Below are 17,774 nucleotides of genomic sequence, written 5' to 3'. Positions count from 1 at the left end.
AAGTGTCAGTGAAAACCAGTGGAATCTTGCAACTTATTTTGTTATTGCAATTCGTAATATGTTCTGTGTTACAGCTGTTGATGCATGTTGCCCCTTGCTACCTCCATTGTATTATGCTGCCAACTGCTTGTTATTAAGGAAGAGCAAGAAAGATTTTAATGAGGTCTGTAAAGTTCTAGTGGGATGAACCTCACTGTAACCAAGATCCTGCTATAATGGTAGCACTGTCAGCAAGAGAATTGGACAGACACCTTGTGGTTGCAATTTCATTAATCACCACAAATAACAAATAAATAGCTCTACACTCTGTTTCAGATTTGAAACTTGATATTCAAAACCAATATTGGGTACAATCTTTCAACACAAACGCCTTCCCACTTTGGAGAAGTTCTTGTACTTTGAAACCTTTTTAGGTTTTAATGTTTCACACTTCACACTAGGATGTACTTGAGAGGTTTCAAAGATTTTCGGGAAAGTGAGAACATAAGACTTAATGACTTAACCAATTATTTGTGGCTGGAACACTTGGGTACCAGTGTTCAAGTCCTTGCTTGATAATTTATGTGATGATTTCCCTCCTCCTTGGTTATTCTGAGCTAGTTCTCCTTCATTTTGAAACTATTCTGCTCTATATAAGTAATTAAATCGTATCTGGGACAGAGACTTTAATCTCAGTCTCCCTAACTAATTTTACTTAGCCCAGTAATATTACTGGGCTAAGGACTCTCAGTCTTCTCCTCATTGAAATTTGTTTCTATAAAATGAAAAAGTTCTGACAGAGCACTAAAAAAGACGTACCCTAGAGAAGTGTGGTGGGATAGGGCATTCTTGAAGTATGAAGGAGACCTAGGTTCTATTTTGAGCCTTGGACCTTGCAACAGACTCTTCCCAATAGTTACCGCATATCGTTATCTATAGATTTCAGTTGTGGAGGGTTATTTTTGCTGGTTTTCCCCCACTTAGTTCAACTTCTGTTTCTTTTGATTTCTGTCCCTTTCAAACTACTCTGTATCTCTAGCCTTCATTAGACCATCTACTGCTAAACCAACTATTATGACATGAGAAGTCTCTCAAAACTTATTTGTACTAAAAGTTTCTCTCTGTGTTGCAAAAGTCTTTCTGTAGTGGAGCTGCACTTTCTTGGTTGTTTTCATGTTATTTGAGTCAGTAGTCAGGAGTAAGCCAAATCCAGCTTAAAGTCTCACTCAAAGTTTAGATGTGATGACTCCAGTATCTCTATGATTTCTTTTGAAGACAATTGGGAGTTTCTTCTGACCTGGATACATTCCCTCTTACTTGCCACATTTTTCTCTCAGTATGCAATTAAATAAAGTTCCATCAAGGTTGGTAGAACAATTGTCTTGGGATTTACTGTCTGTCTTAATTTGTAGTCAAGGACTTCATTTTCAGTCATAACATAGACTGCATTGAGCTCCCTCCCTGCCCTGGTTTTTTTTTTTGAGCCAAATCAGTAAGAGCCAGTGTTTCCATCTTCAGCAAAACTGTGCGTAGAACTGCCTATACTGGATCATAGATGCTGTTAACTTAATAACTAATGAAGCCTGACTGTGTCAAACTATGAGAAGACAAATGGAGAGATAAGACGGGATTGATATACTTTCCTGCATGTTTGATAACCAATGATCATACCAATGATTTTTAAGTTTAACTTTTGAAGTTAAGTACAGGAGGCTGCTTAAAAACCAGAGATTAAATATACCAGCTTATACTAATCTTTCATTTAATGTATGATAAGCCACACTGAAAATACTGAAAAAAATATAATAAGAATTAAAATAATATAAATCACTTATTCCTTACTGCTCTCGGGAAGCTGGATTTGGAAAATGAAAATAGAAGCAGTTATTCCATAGAAGATAGTCTATATCTAACTAGATCATCATTAAATTGTTTCTTCCATCTTTGAGATAATGCCTTAAAGAAAAAGAAAAACTGTTACTTCTACACCTTACTGCAAGAGTTGTGTCCATAAAGCTACCCTCTTTTCTTCCTGCCTCCAGAATTCAGCAATGATGGGGACAGGAGTACTTCTCTGCCTTTAGTGCTTGGAAGGTTTGTCTTGAGGGACATGCACTTGGCCTGTACTGGCAGATTCCAAAAATTATTATGTGACCAGGTGATCCTGTTGAAAGAAATAGATTCAGATAACTGATGGTAATATTGTTGATTGGTATTCATAAGAAGTAAGAATAATTAAAATTAATGACATTTTGGCTATGTTTTACTATCTATTTCATTCTTAGAAATTATTTGTCTTCATTTCTGTAGCTGTTTCACTTGAAATATAGGGGGTTTTTTTCTGATATCCAAGGTGAAAATTCTGGAAATATGTATGTTCATGTAAAAAATTAATAAAATAACTTTCCTGTCAATTTTTAGATTTACTTCCTGTTTTCCAGGGATATAGTTCTCAAATTACTTCAGTATGAAGCATCAACTAATGTGGCAGATAATAAAGGTTATTTTCCTATTCACTTGGCTGCTTGGAGAGGAGATGTAGATATTGTGAAGATTCTCATCCATCATGGACCATCACACTCCAGAGTCAATGAACAGGTGAAATGATAAAAAATATTTATGTACATCATCAGAAAAGAGCAGCACATATTCTTTAGGTCTGGCAAACACAGCCAAATTTAAAAAAAAAATAATCTATTTTCCATTGTTTCCATAATTTATTCTCCAAGACTAATAAAATCTTCCAATATAAGCATACCAGGTATCTTTCTTCTGGATAGACACTGACCTAAAGGATATTAGATTTAAAAACTATGAAAAAATCTGCTTGTTTCTGAAAAATCATATGAAGATATACTCTATGATGATATGTATTGATGTAATTTTGCATAAACTGTGCCTTTTTTAATTTATTAGATATTAACTTCCTGAAAAACTTTAAGAAAAAAATAATATTCTTGGTAAATTTTGAGTGTACTGTAAATGAACTGATATGCACAGATAAATGACAAACCAGATGGACTGCATGTATGCATGTGCAACAGAAAGGATGCATAAATACTAGAAAAAATGAGGAGAGTATTACGGTGGGTTAGGGCAGGATAAGTATGTTGCATTCTGTTTTCAAACATATGGCACACCTTCTGTTTTCATTACGTATATTCCTATATGATCTATTTGTAGGGTTAGTATTTAGAAATAAAAGGCGATTAAAATCTGACATAATCTATAGTCAGCTGAACTGCTTGAGGATTGGAAGTAGGCTGTGAAATATAAGTAGTAACTGTAAGGTATTGAATTTGCCAGGGTAATCAGGAAGTTACTGGAATGTAAAGGTGGGAGTCAGCTCCAGATTTGAATCTAATTTTTAGTGTCTATATTACCTGTATATGCACTGTTTTATTCCACAGAGGTCTAGTCAGTGTAATCACAGGAACTAACAGGGTTATTCAGGTGACCAAAATTAAGGCAGCTTTCATTTGTCCAAGGACAGAAATTCAGTATCTTCTAAAGCTCTCCAATAACTGAGACATCTGTGTGGGCCTGAAAGTATGACAGAGGATGCTCAGAATTTCCATGTCCTTGTGGAGTGAATAATGGACTCCAGGTAGGGTACACTACAGGACCTGAAATGGTAAAGTACAATCAACAAATGAATTACACTCTCAGTGTCTATGTTAGCATGGCCAGAAGGCAAACTGTGAGAAAATAAGAAACATTAGACCTAAACTGTGAACACATCAGTGTGAGATGCCATTGCTTGAATAATCTATTTGAGATTTTTGATTATACACTTAGCCATTGGAATCCATACAATAACTATGATATGGATATCAAGTATAAGTGCAGGAAATGTAGGAAAATAAAGTAATAAAATATGCCCATGTATCAGTCTTCCGAGAAATCCTATAATACCCTGGCTTATCCAAGAAAAAATACAAAACCCAAACTTGTCATTTTGTAGTCTGAGCTGCAGATTAGGAGTTTCTCTGAGTTTCTCATTTTCATCAGCTGTTGCATGTAGGCTGAAACCAGTTGAATTGTAGGAATACCTTTTGTCAAGGAGAAAGGTTTTTTTCCCTTTTATTTCTGCAACAAAGTACAAACCGCAACTTTCTGATTGCATATTATCCATTTACCTGAAGAGATTTCTTATACTCTACTGGCAGAAAGCTTACTATGCAGAAACTTTAGAGATAATGAAGAAGATATTTCAGTAAGATGAGAAAGAGAAATGTAAATTCAAACCTACTTCTTCCCAATCCCACATTTACATCTGAACTTCTAGAATATTTTCAAGCTTGATAAGGTGTGGTGTCCAGTCTCTCTGGTTTGATTGCTGGAGCAAATAAGCAGGGATACATGTGACTTTATACTCCACTGACTCAAAAAAGGTTTTGTCCTCAGATCTCCCGCTCCTTATGCATTTTATCCAAAACCTTTATAATGGAAAATGTGTGATCAACCCTCATAAGAAATGATGGACCTTAAGTCTCTTAAAGGAATTTTAATAATTTTAAACTTTGAAGATAAACTCATACATACTCAGTTCTACCGCTTATAAGAAATCCTGGGCTATTTTTCTTTCTTTATTTTTCTTCTGAGAGTTGGAGAGAAGGATAGCCATTTTTCCTGACATTTTTTCACCACAGCAAATAATATACTCAAGTCAGACTTTCTTTTTTTTTTTTTTAAGTATCATATTATGAATGTATGTACTTTCAGTTTAAGGAAATTATTTTATTATTTAACAATTGTTGCAAGTGATTTTTAATACGTCTTTGCATTTCATCTATTTTATAAAAATTCTACATAAAAGAAATGCTTCTAGAAACTTAAGTGAAAGTAATGAACAACACAAAAAATAAGTAAATGAGAAGCTCATGATGCATAAATGTATATTACATGAATTAATGGATTTAATATGGTATACTGTAAATTAATTGAACTGCATTGTACACATTTAAAATGCAGTTAACTAGCATCGTAGGATCATATACAGCCATATCCAGCATCTAAAGCTCTGAATGCCCCCTACTGTTCCCATTACATAAAATTGAAAAAATATAGAGGCTAACAGTTAAATGACAATTATTTTGTGGGGGTGGTGGAATGTAGACTGACAACTCTACACACAGAAAATAGTTACAGCATAACAATTGTGTAAGAATAATTCTGTCGCTGTTTAATACAGAAGTCTTAGTTGGCATGTATGATGTGTGTTTTAAATTACAAAATATGGTGAAATTACAAAGCATGTAAGTTTTTAAACTTCATTGAGGAGGGCTTGAAAATATGTAAATTATAAATTGAATGAAGATCAATTAGGTAGTATGAATCAAGATTTGTTAGGAAATTAATACCAAATATAATAAGAAAGTGTGCTGTTAACTAAGTAGTGTCAAACTACTTACATGTTTCTTTATGTAAAGACATCTGGTTAGCACAAGAATTTATAATGGCAACTCTCATCATAAAATTACATAATTTATAAGAAATTCTAGTCCATGAAATACTAAGTAATAAATAACAGCCACAAATAGGTCAATATGTAGTGTTTGGTATTAGTGCAGGAAAACACATGCAAAAAAGGTGTATGACATCAGGAATAAATATCAAGCTCAAAATAATTTATATATATATGTGTGTGTGTATATATATATGTATATACAGAATATGAATAGTGAAAAATTTACAAGAAAAAATGTGAACACTTGTGAAATTTTTCAGTGATGTTGTTCTCTGTTTTGTGATCCCACTTGTTTTTCTTTATGCAAATAGCACATGTTTGTCCTTACATTTATGTATTTAATGTACTGTGAAATTTTTCTGTACATCAAATTGTAATTGTCATAAAAAACTCACATTTCCTTAATGCCATTTGACACTTCTGAAATGTGAAGGAAAAAAGTTCAGCATGCATTCATAATATGTAAATACCTAACATCTAACATATTTACTGACTTCCACAAATCATCAAAATGAAGCACAGACATTATATGCTTCTCTCAGTGACACCACTGGGACTTCCAGAAGTACAATTCAGTTCCAAAGTTGTATGCCAAAACAATAATTTTCATGTTTTGCATTTGATGTTCAAAGGGAAGCATAAAATTTAAGGGAACAAGAGGCATCCACTTAAATTAGAGACTATGTGGACAAATTTCAAAATTTCCCCTGTAAATCTTACTATAATCTTTTTAGAGAAAAAAGAAGTACAAAGGCAATCTTTTTTATTTGAGCCAATTGCAGCAATAAATTTGAATAAAATGTTTATTCAAAAGAGTCGACCAAATTACAGAATTTTCTGTTTCCACGTAAGTAAAGGTGAATTTCAGTGGGAAGTCAGTAGATTTGATTTTCATTCACCTTGGGTAATTTGCAGCAGAATTTTCCCCAATAACTTCTATAAAATTGTCTTTTTGAAAAAATATTACTGTCTAAATCCAAGTATTCTCTAAATTATAGAACAATGGCATCTTTATTTGGCATCATACTGTTCTTATATGGTAAAAATATTCATTACAATATGTTCATAGAATCACGGAATTATAGAATGTTTTGAGTCAGATGGGACTTTCACGGATCATCTAGTCCAACTCCCCTGCCATGGTCAGAGACATCTTTCACGAGATCAGGTTGCTCAAAGTTCTGTTCAACCTGACCTTGAACACTTCCAGTGATGGGACATGTACAACTTCTCTGGGCAACCTGTTCTGAAGTCTCACCACCTTTATCATAAAAAATATCTTCCTTATAGCCAATGTAAATCTACCCTTTTTCAGTTTAAAATCATTGCCCCTTGTCCTGTCACTACAGGCCGTGGTAAAAAGTCTCTCTCCATCATTCTTACAAGCCACCTTTATATACTGAAAGGCAGCAACAAGGTCTCCCTGGAGCTTTCTCTTATGCAGGCTGAACAACCTCAACTTTCTCAGTTTTTCTGAACAGGAGAGATATTCCAGGCCTCTGATCATTTTCATCACCCTCCTGTGGACCTGCTGTAACATGTCTTCCTTTTACTGGGGACAGACCTGGATGCTATACTCCACATGAGATCTCATGAGAGCAGAGTAGAGGGCGGGGCAAGAATCACCTCCCTCGACCTGATGGCTACCCTGCTTTTGATGCAGGCCAGGATAGGACTGGTTTTCTGGGCTGCAGGCACAAATTGCCAGCCCATGGCCAATTTTTCATACACCAGTATCCCCAAGTCCTTCTCTGCAGGGCTGCTCCTAATTGTTTCCTTACCAAGTCTGTACTGATATTGGGGATTGCCCTGACCCAAGTGCAGGACCTTGCACTTGGCCTTGTCAGACTTCATGAGGTTCACATGGACCCACTCCTCAAGCCTGTCAAGGTCCTTCTGGTTGACATTCCTTCCCTCTAGCATATAAACTACACCACTCAGCTTGGTGTCATCTGCAAACTTGCTAAGGGTGGACTCAATCCCACTATCTATGTCATTGATGAAGATATTAAATAGTATTGGTTTCAGTACAGACTCTAGGGGGACACCATTTGTTACTGAAATGTTCATTAGGGATTACAATACAGAAGCTTAAGCTGCACTGAGAAGGAAAAAATAGAAATGGAGCAAGGTAGCATGCAGTAAAGAATTTCAACACCTCAGTATCAATTTGTAGTAGATTTAAAGAGAAATGAAAGGAAACATAGTAGTGCTACAGGGAGAAGGAAATGTCCAACTATGTTATTTATGAGTGTTTCTCCTCTTACAACTGATATTTCTAGTTTAAGTAAAATAGCTTTAATTTTATTACTTTTCTGTTGCAAATAATTAAAATCTACTTGTATCTCTTAAAATAGTTTGATAAACTGAAACTTCTGACTTGACTTGCTTTTTATTGGGAATTGCCCATGCAGTAAACTTTTTGTGTTCAGTTTTGATTCTGCATCTAGCCAGATTCCCTGCTATTATTAACTACATAATTTCAGCATTTATACTACAATGTGTAACTCTTGATACTCATTGGAGCCATGTTCAGAATTTCATTCAGATTTCAATGAGAAAGATCGTATCTCCCCAAATGCATTTTTGTATTTGTTTGGTCTCAATTATGTTGCTGGGAAACTTTTGTGCAAATGCAGTCCCTTTTCAATATGACTGTTAAACACATTCTCATTTCTGTATTAAAAATCATTGGGGTCTGCATGTCGAAAATTATTCCTAGACTTTTGGCAGACAGTTTTGGACATCAGTGGAATATTATTTTGTGGCAGGACAAGGTGTCATGGAAGAAAAAATTCAATCAATCAGGAATGGTAGGTCTTAAAAAAACCCAACAAAGTTAGAGAAACGCTTCCAGTACAGCTTTAGTACAGCCTGCCATACTGATCAGATGCATTGCTATGAAGGCACAATTCAGTTTGCAGCAACGGAATTCTAAGTTCTGGCTGGATGTGGAAGAGAACAGATTCAGGAAAGGCTAGAAAATGTCAGGACCATGCCTGTGAAGTGACCCATGTAACAATGAAGATGAAAATTACAGAAGTTTAAATGCTGAATCATAAGATGCCTTATTTCTGAAAGAGGTCCATTGGGCCATATGAATATCTACTTGGTTAAAATATTATTAATTATGAGTATTGGGGACATCTGTTTTATACTATTTTTGCATAATATTGGTCTACTCCTCTCTTTTTGTCTTACATTTTGTATGTCTTAGTTCTGATTTCTTTATTTTTATTTTTCTTGACTCAGTCTTAGGATCTATCTTGTAGTTTCTAACATGTAGTGGAGTATCTGAAATTTCTAAAAGCATTCTAGTTTTTTCTTCAGCACTAGATGCATTATTTAGCTCTTGGATATCATATTTGGAGATATAATTACACAATGGTAACTTTCACGCAGACATTTGTATTTTCATAGCAGGTTAACTGCTCACTGCAATTAATTTCAGTGCTTAAACTTTCTGTACTCCGGAGACAACTGTTTACATTTGGGACTGAAAATGTAGGCAATGCTACTAAATTATTATTCAGTTCTTCAAGAATATTTTTTTTTGTCTTTCAAATATTTCTTCAAAATAATAGTCTATTTTAGAGATATGAGGACAAACAGTAGCTTAAAAACAATAGAGCTACACCTGGGTTAGCTTTGTCTGCACAAAAGACAAGTCAGAAGTAGCAGCATTATTGGGAGTAAGGAAATCACATAACTTCAACTCTTAAAATATAAATTTGTTTTGTTTTGTTTTGGGTTTTTTTTGTTATTCCTATATGTCTTCTATAAACAAATGCCTTTAAGGAGGAAGTTCAGAACACTGACTGAGAGATCCATGTCGTTCTTTCCATGAGATGTGAAAAGAGGAAGATAATGTTTCTTCCACTCCAGGAAATACACTGTTACAGTCTCCTCCATCTTAGGGGTTCCTCTGGGAATGCTGAACCAACTGGGACTATCTGGCAGGCACTCCCTCCTTTCCTAAATTTGAAGATGGCAGAGTCTGTCAAAACCTACTTTAAAACTCTATCCTCTCTCCTCAGTAAAACCTCTTGCTTCCAAGGTGATTTATTTTATATAAGTAGTACTAAATTGTCAAAGCAGATAAATTTAGAGGGCAGTTAAACAAGTTGTAATTCTCTCCTTGAAAATTAAAAATCATTCTATCTTTTATACTTGAATTGAGTTGATTAATTTACATTTTAAAGAGGGAAGGTTGTTGTATTACTAAGTTTTAATTAGGTAGTACCTCTCAGCTCTGATAATACATTATATGCAATGCCTGTTCTGGCTGCATGCATATAGGTAATTTAATAATCATGTTTGTTCAGTTTGGATTCTCCTATTTTATTTCAGTGATACCTAGTTCTTTTTAATTTTGAGTCAGTTTGATCTGTTATTAACTGAAATGTAGCTTTAATTTGGCAAACGAAAAGAAACAAACCATACAAAGATGTTCAACAATGTTAATTTGAAAAGAATAATGTTTTGTTCAGATTTACAGATGCTTTTATGTGCCATGCTGTTTTAAAATAAACTTTTCTGTAAATATGCCCTTGCATGAAAATTCAGCTGGATATTCTTTATTTAGAGGGAGCAAATTTCAATTTGCTGTGCAGCAGCAGTTATTTGGACTAGTTGGTCTCTATAAGTCTATATCTGTGGCTGAAATTTTGAACAGTCACCACATTTTGAGAAAAAGTCTGCAGTCAATTTAATTTTTATGTCCCTTTGAAAATGTAATCAGAATACTTTTAAACTACAGTATTAGACTGTAGGCACAAGATTCCAGATACTTTATATATTATCCAGAAAAGCTTGAAAAAAATTCAAACATAAGCACGTATTGGATAGATAGATATATCTGTTGATAGTTGTACAGGAAACGTGTATTTTGATGTTTACCTCACAGAATGTGGATGTAGCTATACATCTGATTTTTTTGTGTAACTCTTTCCATTGGATATTCAAATAGAGTAACTGTAGGCACAAATTGCCATAGTTGGCCATTTATCAATTATCTAATTTTCATACTTAATTGTGGTAACTGTACACAAAATTATACCACAATTGCCTGTTTATCTATGCAGTTCTGCCCATGAAATATTGAAAAAATCTAAAAATAAATTCTAATAAACTGTGTTTCTGATTTGTGAGTATACCACTGTACATAAAAAAATTGCTTTGCCCAGTCCTGTATAAAGAATACATTAGAGGTCACTACAGAACAAAAAGCGTATCACAGGTAGTTGATAGATCATTGCAACCATGTACTATTTTACCTACTCTAAACTGAATTTATAGTCTATATAATAATAAAAGAACAAGCGGTCATCTGAATAATGTACAATGATGCAAATACTTACTTGTCATCAAGCAACAGGTTGTCCTGGGAACTTATGGATGCCCTCTCCCTGGAAGTGTTCAAGGTCAGGTTGGACAGGGCTTTGGGCAACCTGGTCTGGTGGGAGGTGTCCCTGCCCATGGCAGAGGGGTTGGACTGGATGATCTTTAAGATACCTTCCAAACCAAACCATTCTATGGTTCTAATCTATGTCTGCCACTATAAACTTCTCACTTTTTACCTGGCTCTTCCTACTTTCCAGGTTCTGTCTTGCAGTTTAGCAGGAAACACTTTCCAGTCCCTGGGATCTTGTGTGGTGTTGCAGACACCTCAAGACTTTACCTGCAACATTAACTTATCTGAATGTAATGATCTGTCTGTTCTGTCTCCCAGGTTCATCTGAGTAGTTCTAAGTTACAAGATGAGTTTAAAATTACACAAATGTCATTAAACCGACAAACCTGATATTTAAGTTCTTGATTATAGAATTAGAAGCACTGTTACCAAAAAAAAGTTTTCCACCTTTCTAGATATTATTGTGCAACATGGATTTTCTTATCCTAGCTGGCTTTTCAGTAGAAGGCCAAAGCCTCATTTCTCTGATTCTTTCACCCTTTCTGTCTTTCAAAAGACAAACCTTTTTTTTTCTCTGTTTTCAGTTCTCTGTCCCCAGAACGCTCTTCAGTTGTTTTCTTGAGAAACACAGCCTATGGATTCAGATTTATCTCTTATCCTTTCTTTAGAATTATATTTATACCCTTCTTTAGTACCTTTTCTGAATTTACTTTTTTTTTATTTCTTTATATGACACATTATCTTATTGGCTTTCTATTTTTGTAAACCATATATCAGAAGAGGCATTCAATGTATATACTTTTAGAATTTCATATCTAGTCTATTCTAAAACTTCATAGAGACTACATGAGATATATTCATTATATAGATGGCATATAGAATTCAGAGAGCTCTACAAATTATTTCCTTCATCTCAGCCTGAAGTTATTTGTCTGTTTAGAGTTGCAAGTATACAGGCAGAACTGGAAGAAAGCAGTTAAAGAAGATACTGCTTATTCTCAGTATTTATTTATTATTAAAATTATTAAATAGTGTTTGGGGAAAAACTTTGGGGGCATTGCTTTAAAAAGCAAAAACTTATTCAATCCACAGCATACAGATACTCATATGACTTAAAATGTAGACATACATCTCCCTGGAGCCCTGAGAAGATGAGCTGCTTATGTGATATGCTAAGTCTTTCTAATATCTACAGTTGATATTTTGCATTATTCCAAGCTTTGATTGTGTTCTTGATACTAACTTTTATAGTGATATATGAAACTGACCTTATGTCTGATACATTTTCATATCATGAACAACAAGGTTTTTTAGGGCATGTTGTTAAAAATGGGTTGGAAGCAATGTGGACACACAGGGACCTGATCTGCTTGAGAGCCACAAAGCTGAAGTATTAATGTATTATTAGTAAAATTTTAGTGAAGTGACTCTGAAGCATTTAACATACATTACCATACATTATACTGCAAATCCTGCCTGTGTAGTGATGTCACGGAGGCAATTTATAGAAGCCAAGCAGTTCTATTGTGTGATTAAATGTTAATTTCTGAAGCTTTTGTTTTTTTTTAACAGAACAATGAAAATGAAACAGCACTGCACTGTGCAGCTCAGTATGGTCATTCAGAAGTAGTTGCTGTCTTGTTAGAAGAGCTAACAGACCCTACAATAAGGAACAACAAACTAGAAACACCTCTGGATTTGGCAGCACTTTATGGACGTCTGCGTGTTGTAAAAATGATCATCAAAGCATATCCAAACCTCATGAACTGTAATACAAGAAAACACACTCCTTTGCATCTTGCTGCACGTAATGGCCACAAAGCTGTTGTACAGGTGCTTCTGGAGGCTGGAATGGATGTCAGCTGCCAAGTTAGTGTGTAATTTCTTTCTTCCCTTATTTCTTTCCTCCTTTCTTCCTTTCTTTTCTTACTTTCCTTTATCGTTAGAGTAGGATTCAAATGAAATAACTTCTTACATTTTTTCTTTTAAAATACACTTGCACTTATTTTGTTAGAAATGCTGCAAGGTGATACATGGTACAGATTTATTTTTTATGACCCAAATGATGTGTTCAAAGGTATAACTCACGAAAGATATGTGTCTTCAAAGCTGAGTGTATATTTTTATGTTGTCTTGAGACATGTAGATAGACAAATCGTATCAACCATTCATGTAGGTGAATATATATATCTTTTATACAACATTTGTTTTAATGATACTAAGCTGACTTGCTGAAGCTGTGGCTCTTAATTGTTATAGCAATCTTTAATCAAACAATATTTGACTGAGAATTTGTTTTCCCAGGTTTATCCTATTCTAAACCCAAAGTTACTAAATAATAATAATTTAGATTTTCTGCTTCTCTAAACTCTTGTTCTATAAATCTAAAAATTCTATAGTGATACACTCTTGTAGCTACTGACTCCAACCTATTAGCTGCTTGGTGCATCTAGTTCTATGCACAGTAAGTGATAATGGTGTAAAATGGGTAACTTTAATTAAAAGAGACATAGATGGGAACAGATAAAAGGTACAGCAGCAGTAAATTTTATGTCAAATTCTTTGTAGTGGAAAGTGTCCAAGCCTTTTAACTACAGAAGAGCTGATTCTGTGAAGTCTTGCCTCAGTCATAATTTCCCTTGGTTTGATTGATGGCACTGTATTTGAGTTTAAAGTGTATTTTAGCTTCAGATTTAAAGTAGCCTTCTTCCTGTCTCAGTATATATAATACGCTTTGAATTAAGGTTGTTTCAGCTGAATAACTATTTTCAGATAGATAAACCAAGGAAACAAACATAATTACAACTATTTTGGTCACATTGAGGCATTCTTTACCAAAAGGTGATTTAAGAAATTTTGTGAACTTTGCCTAAACTTTTACTAAGTTTAAGCTTTAGGTGCATTTAATCAAACATCTTTGAACACGTATTTCCCTTTTATATAGAAAGATTGCACCTGGATTCCATGCACTTTCATTATTTCTGGATTCTTCCATTAAGGTCATGTTTTTCAACTTTTGAGGAAACGAATGTGAAGTGGGAAAGAAAATATAGAGTTAAAAAAACCAGCAAAACCTAACAAAAAACAAACCAGAAAATATTAACATATTTTAAGACTAAAAATGGGTATTCTCAAGTACTTTCAAAATGAAAATGTGGTAAAATAGTTTTGCTACTCTTATTAGCTCTAGTATCTTTTGAGTTAGTATTGTTGCTTGCTTCAAACTATTTAGAACCAAAACACTTTTTTTCTGTCATTTGCCTACTTGAGTATTTGCCTACCATTATGCTTCAAATTTAATTTACTTTTGATTTTCTTTACTAGAAAGTGATACACTTGCAAAGGTTAACAAAAGAAGCTCTTTTGTTTGAGCTGTCCTTTACTATAACTACTTCTTCAGTAATTTAGAAAAGTTTAATGCTAACACAACACATAATAGAACCCTTGAATCCATGTTTCTGAATGTGTGATTTCTCCTCTGTCTCTAGTAAATGAATGAGGAAAAATCAGAAAGAAACTGATGCCTGAATTGATGCTTAAGAAATAGAATAATTGATAATATAATAATAAAATAGTCTCTGTCATGGCAACTTACAAACTGATGGTTACATGAGGGTTGAATATTACACAATGCTTTTATTATATGTGTTCTTCCTCTTATGTAATATATTTAATTTTAGCACTACTGTGATTTCTTCTAAGCCTTTTCTATTTATAGTTATACCAAAAATTTTTTGCTGGTCTTTAAACAATATAGTGCTGTAAATTTTTTACATTCTTTTAAGAAATAAGAGATTCTTTTAGTAATGGTGATCTGTTTGCCATCTTCACTAAAATTCTATGACTTTTTAAAAAATTCTAATTTGTTTTAAGTAATTTATGTTCTTATGTCTCGTAGTTATTCTCAGGCAGGGGGATTTTTATATTTTATTTTGTTTTATTTTTTGCACTGGGTAATCTTGTTTCTTCTGTGTTTGTCTTACTTGCCATAAGGAAATATTACTTAGTTATTTTCTCACCAGTATACATATTCTCCATCAATATGTTCCTTTTCATTCAGCATCTTAGCATATTGGCAAGTTGGCTCTGTACATATTGTTAACTTATTACTTCTCTAACCTCTGAAAAATTCTTTGTTGATGATTACTGGCAGCTTATTAAACTGAGCAGAGCATAAAATATCAGTCTGTTACTTAAAACTGAATTCAGCTCTTTTAATATTAATGAAGTTACTCTACATCACTGATTGGGAAAGAACAATATACAAAGTATAATCCCATGTGGTAAATAAATTGGTATGCATTCATACACATTAAATAAATTCAGCCTATCAGCAGTAAAGAGCTCTCAGAATGTTGAGAGACAATTATAGAAGTAGCCTATCTACTGTAATTGTAAATATTTATTTGTTTAAATGGGAAGTTTACTTTAGCCATGTTATCTTTCTCTTCTGTACTCCCTTAGCACTTTTAATCATAGCAAATATTTGGACTAATAATAGACAGCATTTAATTTTTGATTGAATTAATCACACATTTTATTAATTTCCCAGGTCTATCCAATATCCTTCAATCTGAAATTATTTAGAAGTGGGCAATATAAATCTGCTTCACCTCTTTGTGCTTTGAAGTTTTCATTTAAATTGAAACATATGAAAAATACACAGGTTTTGGGTGAGTGATAGATTTTGGGCCCTCAGTAAAATAAGATACTGCAGAGTTCAGTGTGTTTCATGTAAACAGAAATTTTATAATTGTAAATACCTTAAAAACATGGCCCTTTCTGCTTTTCCAGCTTTCATCTATCCCTATTTGCCTTCCCTGTCTGTTCCAGTAATGATGGCAATTTCCATTGCTTATCACTGTAGTTCTTCTGCAAAGAGCTGTGCCCCTTCCTTTTCTCTGTCACAATGTATGGAGGATATTGTGTGAATCAATTTGCAAAGCTACCGTTCTGTCCTTCAGATTATGTCTGAAATCCATGTCAAAACTATAGTAAACTGCCTGTGAATAAGCACTAGACAAGCGACCTGATTACAAGATCTTGCATTTTTACATGGTTAAAAAAAAATCTCAAATTAATAAAACCCTTAATGCTTTTATGTGAGCCTGCAAATTGTATGCCAAGTTGATCTGTGTATCCTGGTATTCCTACTGACAATGTCCTTCTATTCTTGCTTGCTTTCTGTGTCCAGCTCGGACATTGTATCTGTATTTAGCTGTAAGCTACTTGGGGCAGGGACTGTTTTAGTATATGCTTAGCACAATTTGTGCTATAGTTCTCTGTATTTGCTATACAGAAACCTTATGCCAGGGAATCAATATATAATTCATTGATTCAAACTCAAGCAGACATTAGCTTACTGTGTTCATGAAAAAATACCAGCATTTTTTGCATTAAATAGCACTGTGGAAGAATTTCCAAATATAATGGCAGTGTTCACTTTTCTGGGAAAATATTATCCAAGGCAATGAAAGCTTCAGGAAGTAAAGCAGTGAATATTGTCTATAAATCTTAAGTTTGCTTGCTGTAGTATAGACAACAAGTATATTAGTGCATAGGTACACCATTATAAATAAAACAGATCTATGTAAAAACTCTACCATATCTTAAATAATATATATAAATTATTTGCGACTACATTTTTTAATCCTTCCAATTTGTGTAACATGTTTTATTGCACCAGAAAAAAACCCATTATTTCTCTCTCCAAGTAGCAGTCCACGTGTACATTTACAAAGAGATATAGATATATATCTACTCAGCCAGTCCTCTGAGTTTCTCTTGGCCATGTTGATCCTGAGGCTCAGCATTTTCCCTATGCTAAAATGGAGTTTGGTAACTGAACTCTCTGGTAACAAGGACATTTCTGCCTTCTGGACAGTTTTTGGGTCGATTCACTTGTTAGTTATTCACTATTACCATGAAATTCTGCCTAGAGCTTTTAAGATTTACGTCAGCATTCATCTTTGTGACATCTCATGCAGGATTAAACATCTGCATCTTACAAGTGTGCTTTCGATCTCCACATTCCCAGACTGATTTTAGTTCAGTTTTGTGGTAATATTTCTCCTCTTGCTCAGAAAATCACCTATACAATGAACAGATCATTCCACTGTTTATGTGGTGTGCCTTTCAAATTCATCATTCGATCAGACTGTTCATAATATTTATCTCATTTCTGAGATATGACATTCATTAGCATTGTCTGATATCTTGGTAAAGCAAAGACTGCCCCAGAATTTAGGACAGTGCAGAATGCCTGTAAAGCATTTCAGAATCATGTTCAGATGTGACAGGGAATATCATGGTAGAATAGGTGAAGAAGCAAGAAAGTATAAACTGAAAAAAATGTCATTTGGCTTTAGATTATTCTCCTGACACTATGAATTAGATATGTAGGTAGCCTAAGTTCCTCTACTCCCTTTATGGATAGCAGAGCTTTGGTTCATTGTTACAGAACTATCTTCCAGCTCTCAAGTTGACCTTGGATAGATTTGTTTGCCTTAGACATCTATAGGAAATGTCATCTTCTCATTTTAGTTTTCATTCCACTTAGGAGATGTATGCCTTCATCAAGGAAAATATTACTTGCCTTTCCTCCGGTGGGGAATTTTGATCAATAGAAAGGACTGCTGCCAGCTCTAACAATTATCATATCAGGATCTTTTCCACCCCTTAACTGAGGAGTCTGAGGATAGACCCTCTTCCTTGTCCTCAAAGCTGTTGATTCAGCAGGCCAGAAAATCAGTATTTTTCAGTCTCAGTTCATGCCACAGCAATGGATTCTAGATAGCTGTTGTCACTTAAGTATGCCCATGTTTTCTATTAGAAAAGGTTCCTTATTAATGTTAATACAAAATGATCTATACAATTTTGGTCAAGGTGCAGCTGGTTCCCATCTCTGCAGTT

At 34.2% G+C, this 17,774-nt stretch overlaps 1 protein-coding gene across 1 annotated transcript in view; it reads left to right on the top strand.

Annotated features, from left to right (window-relative positions):
* The window catches only part of LOC104540670 (ankyrin repeat and sterile alpha motif domain-containing protein 1B-like), a 72,504-nt gene that overhangs the window by 47,689 nt on the left and 7,041 nt on the right, over positions 1–17,774 (top strand). The window contains exons 3-4 of the mRNA XM_010184529.1: positions 2,421–2,577; positions 12,435–12,731. Of these exons, the coding sequence (XP_010182831.1) occupies positions 2,421–2,577; positions 12,435–12,731 (454 nt within the window). The remainder of the gene's footprint in view (positions 1–2,420; positions 2,578–12,434; positions 12,732–17,774) is intronic.

This window comes from Mesitornis unicolor, unplaced genomic scaffold (assembly GCF_000695765.1).
Source record: "Mesitornis unicolor isolate BGI_N332 unplaced genomic scaffold, ASM69576v1 scaffold4825, whole genome shotgun sequence".
Classification (NCBI taxonomy): Eukaryota; Metazoa; Chordata; class Aves; order Mesitornithiformes; family Mesitornithidae; genus Mesitornis; species Mesitornis unicolor.
Note: the sequence above shows the minus strand (reverse complement) of the source record. Positions and strands in the feature narration are given on the sequence as shown.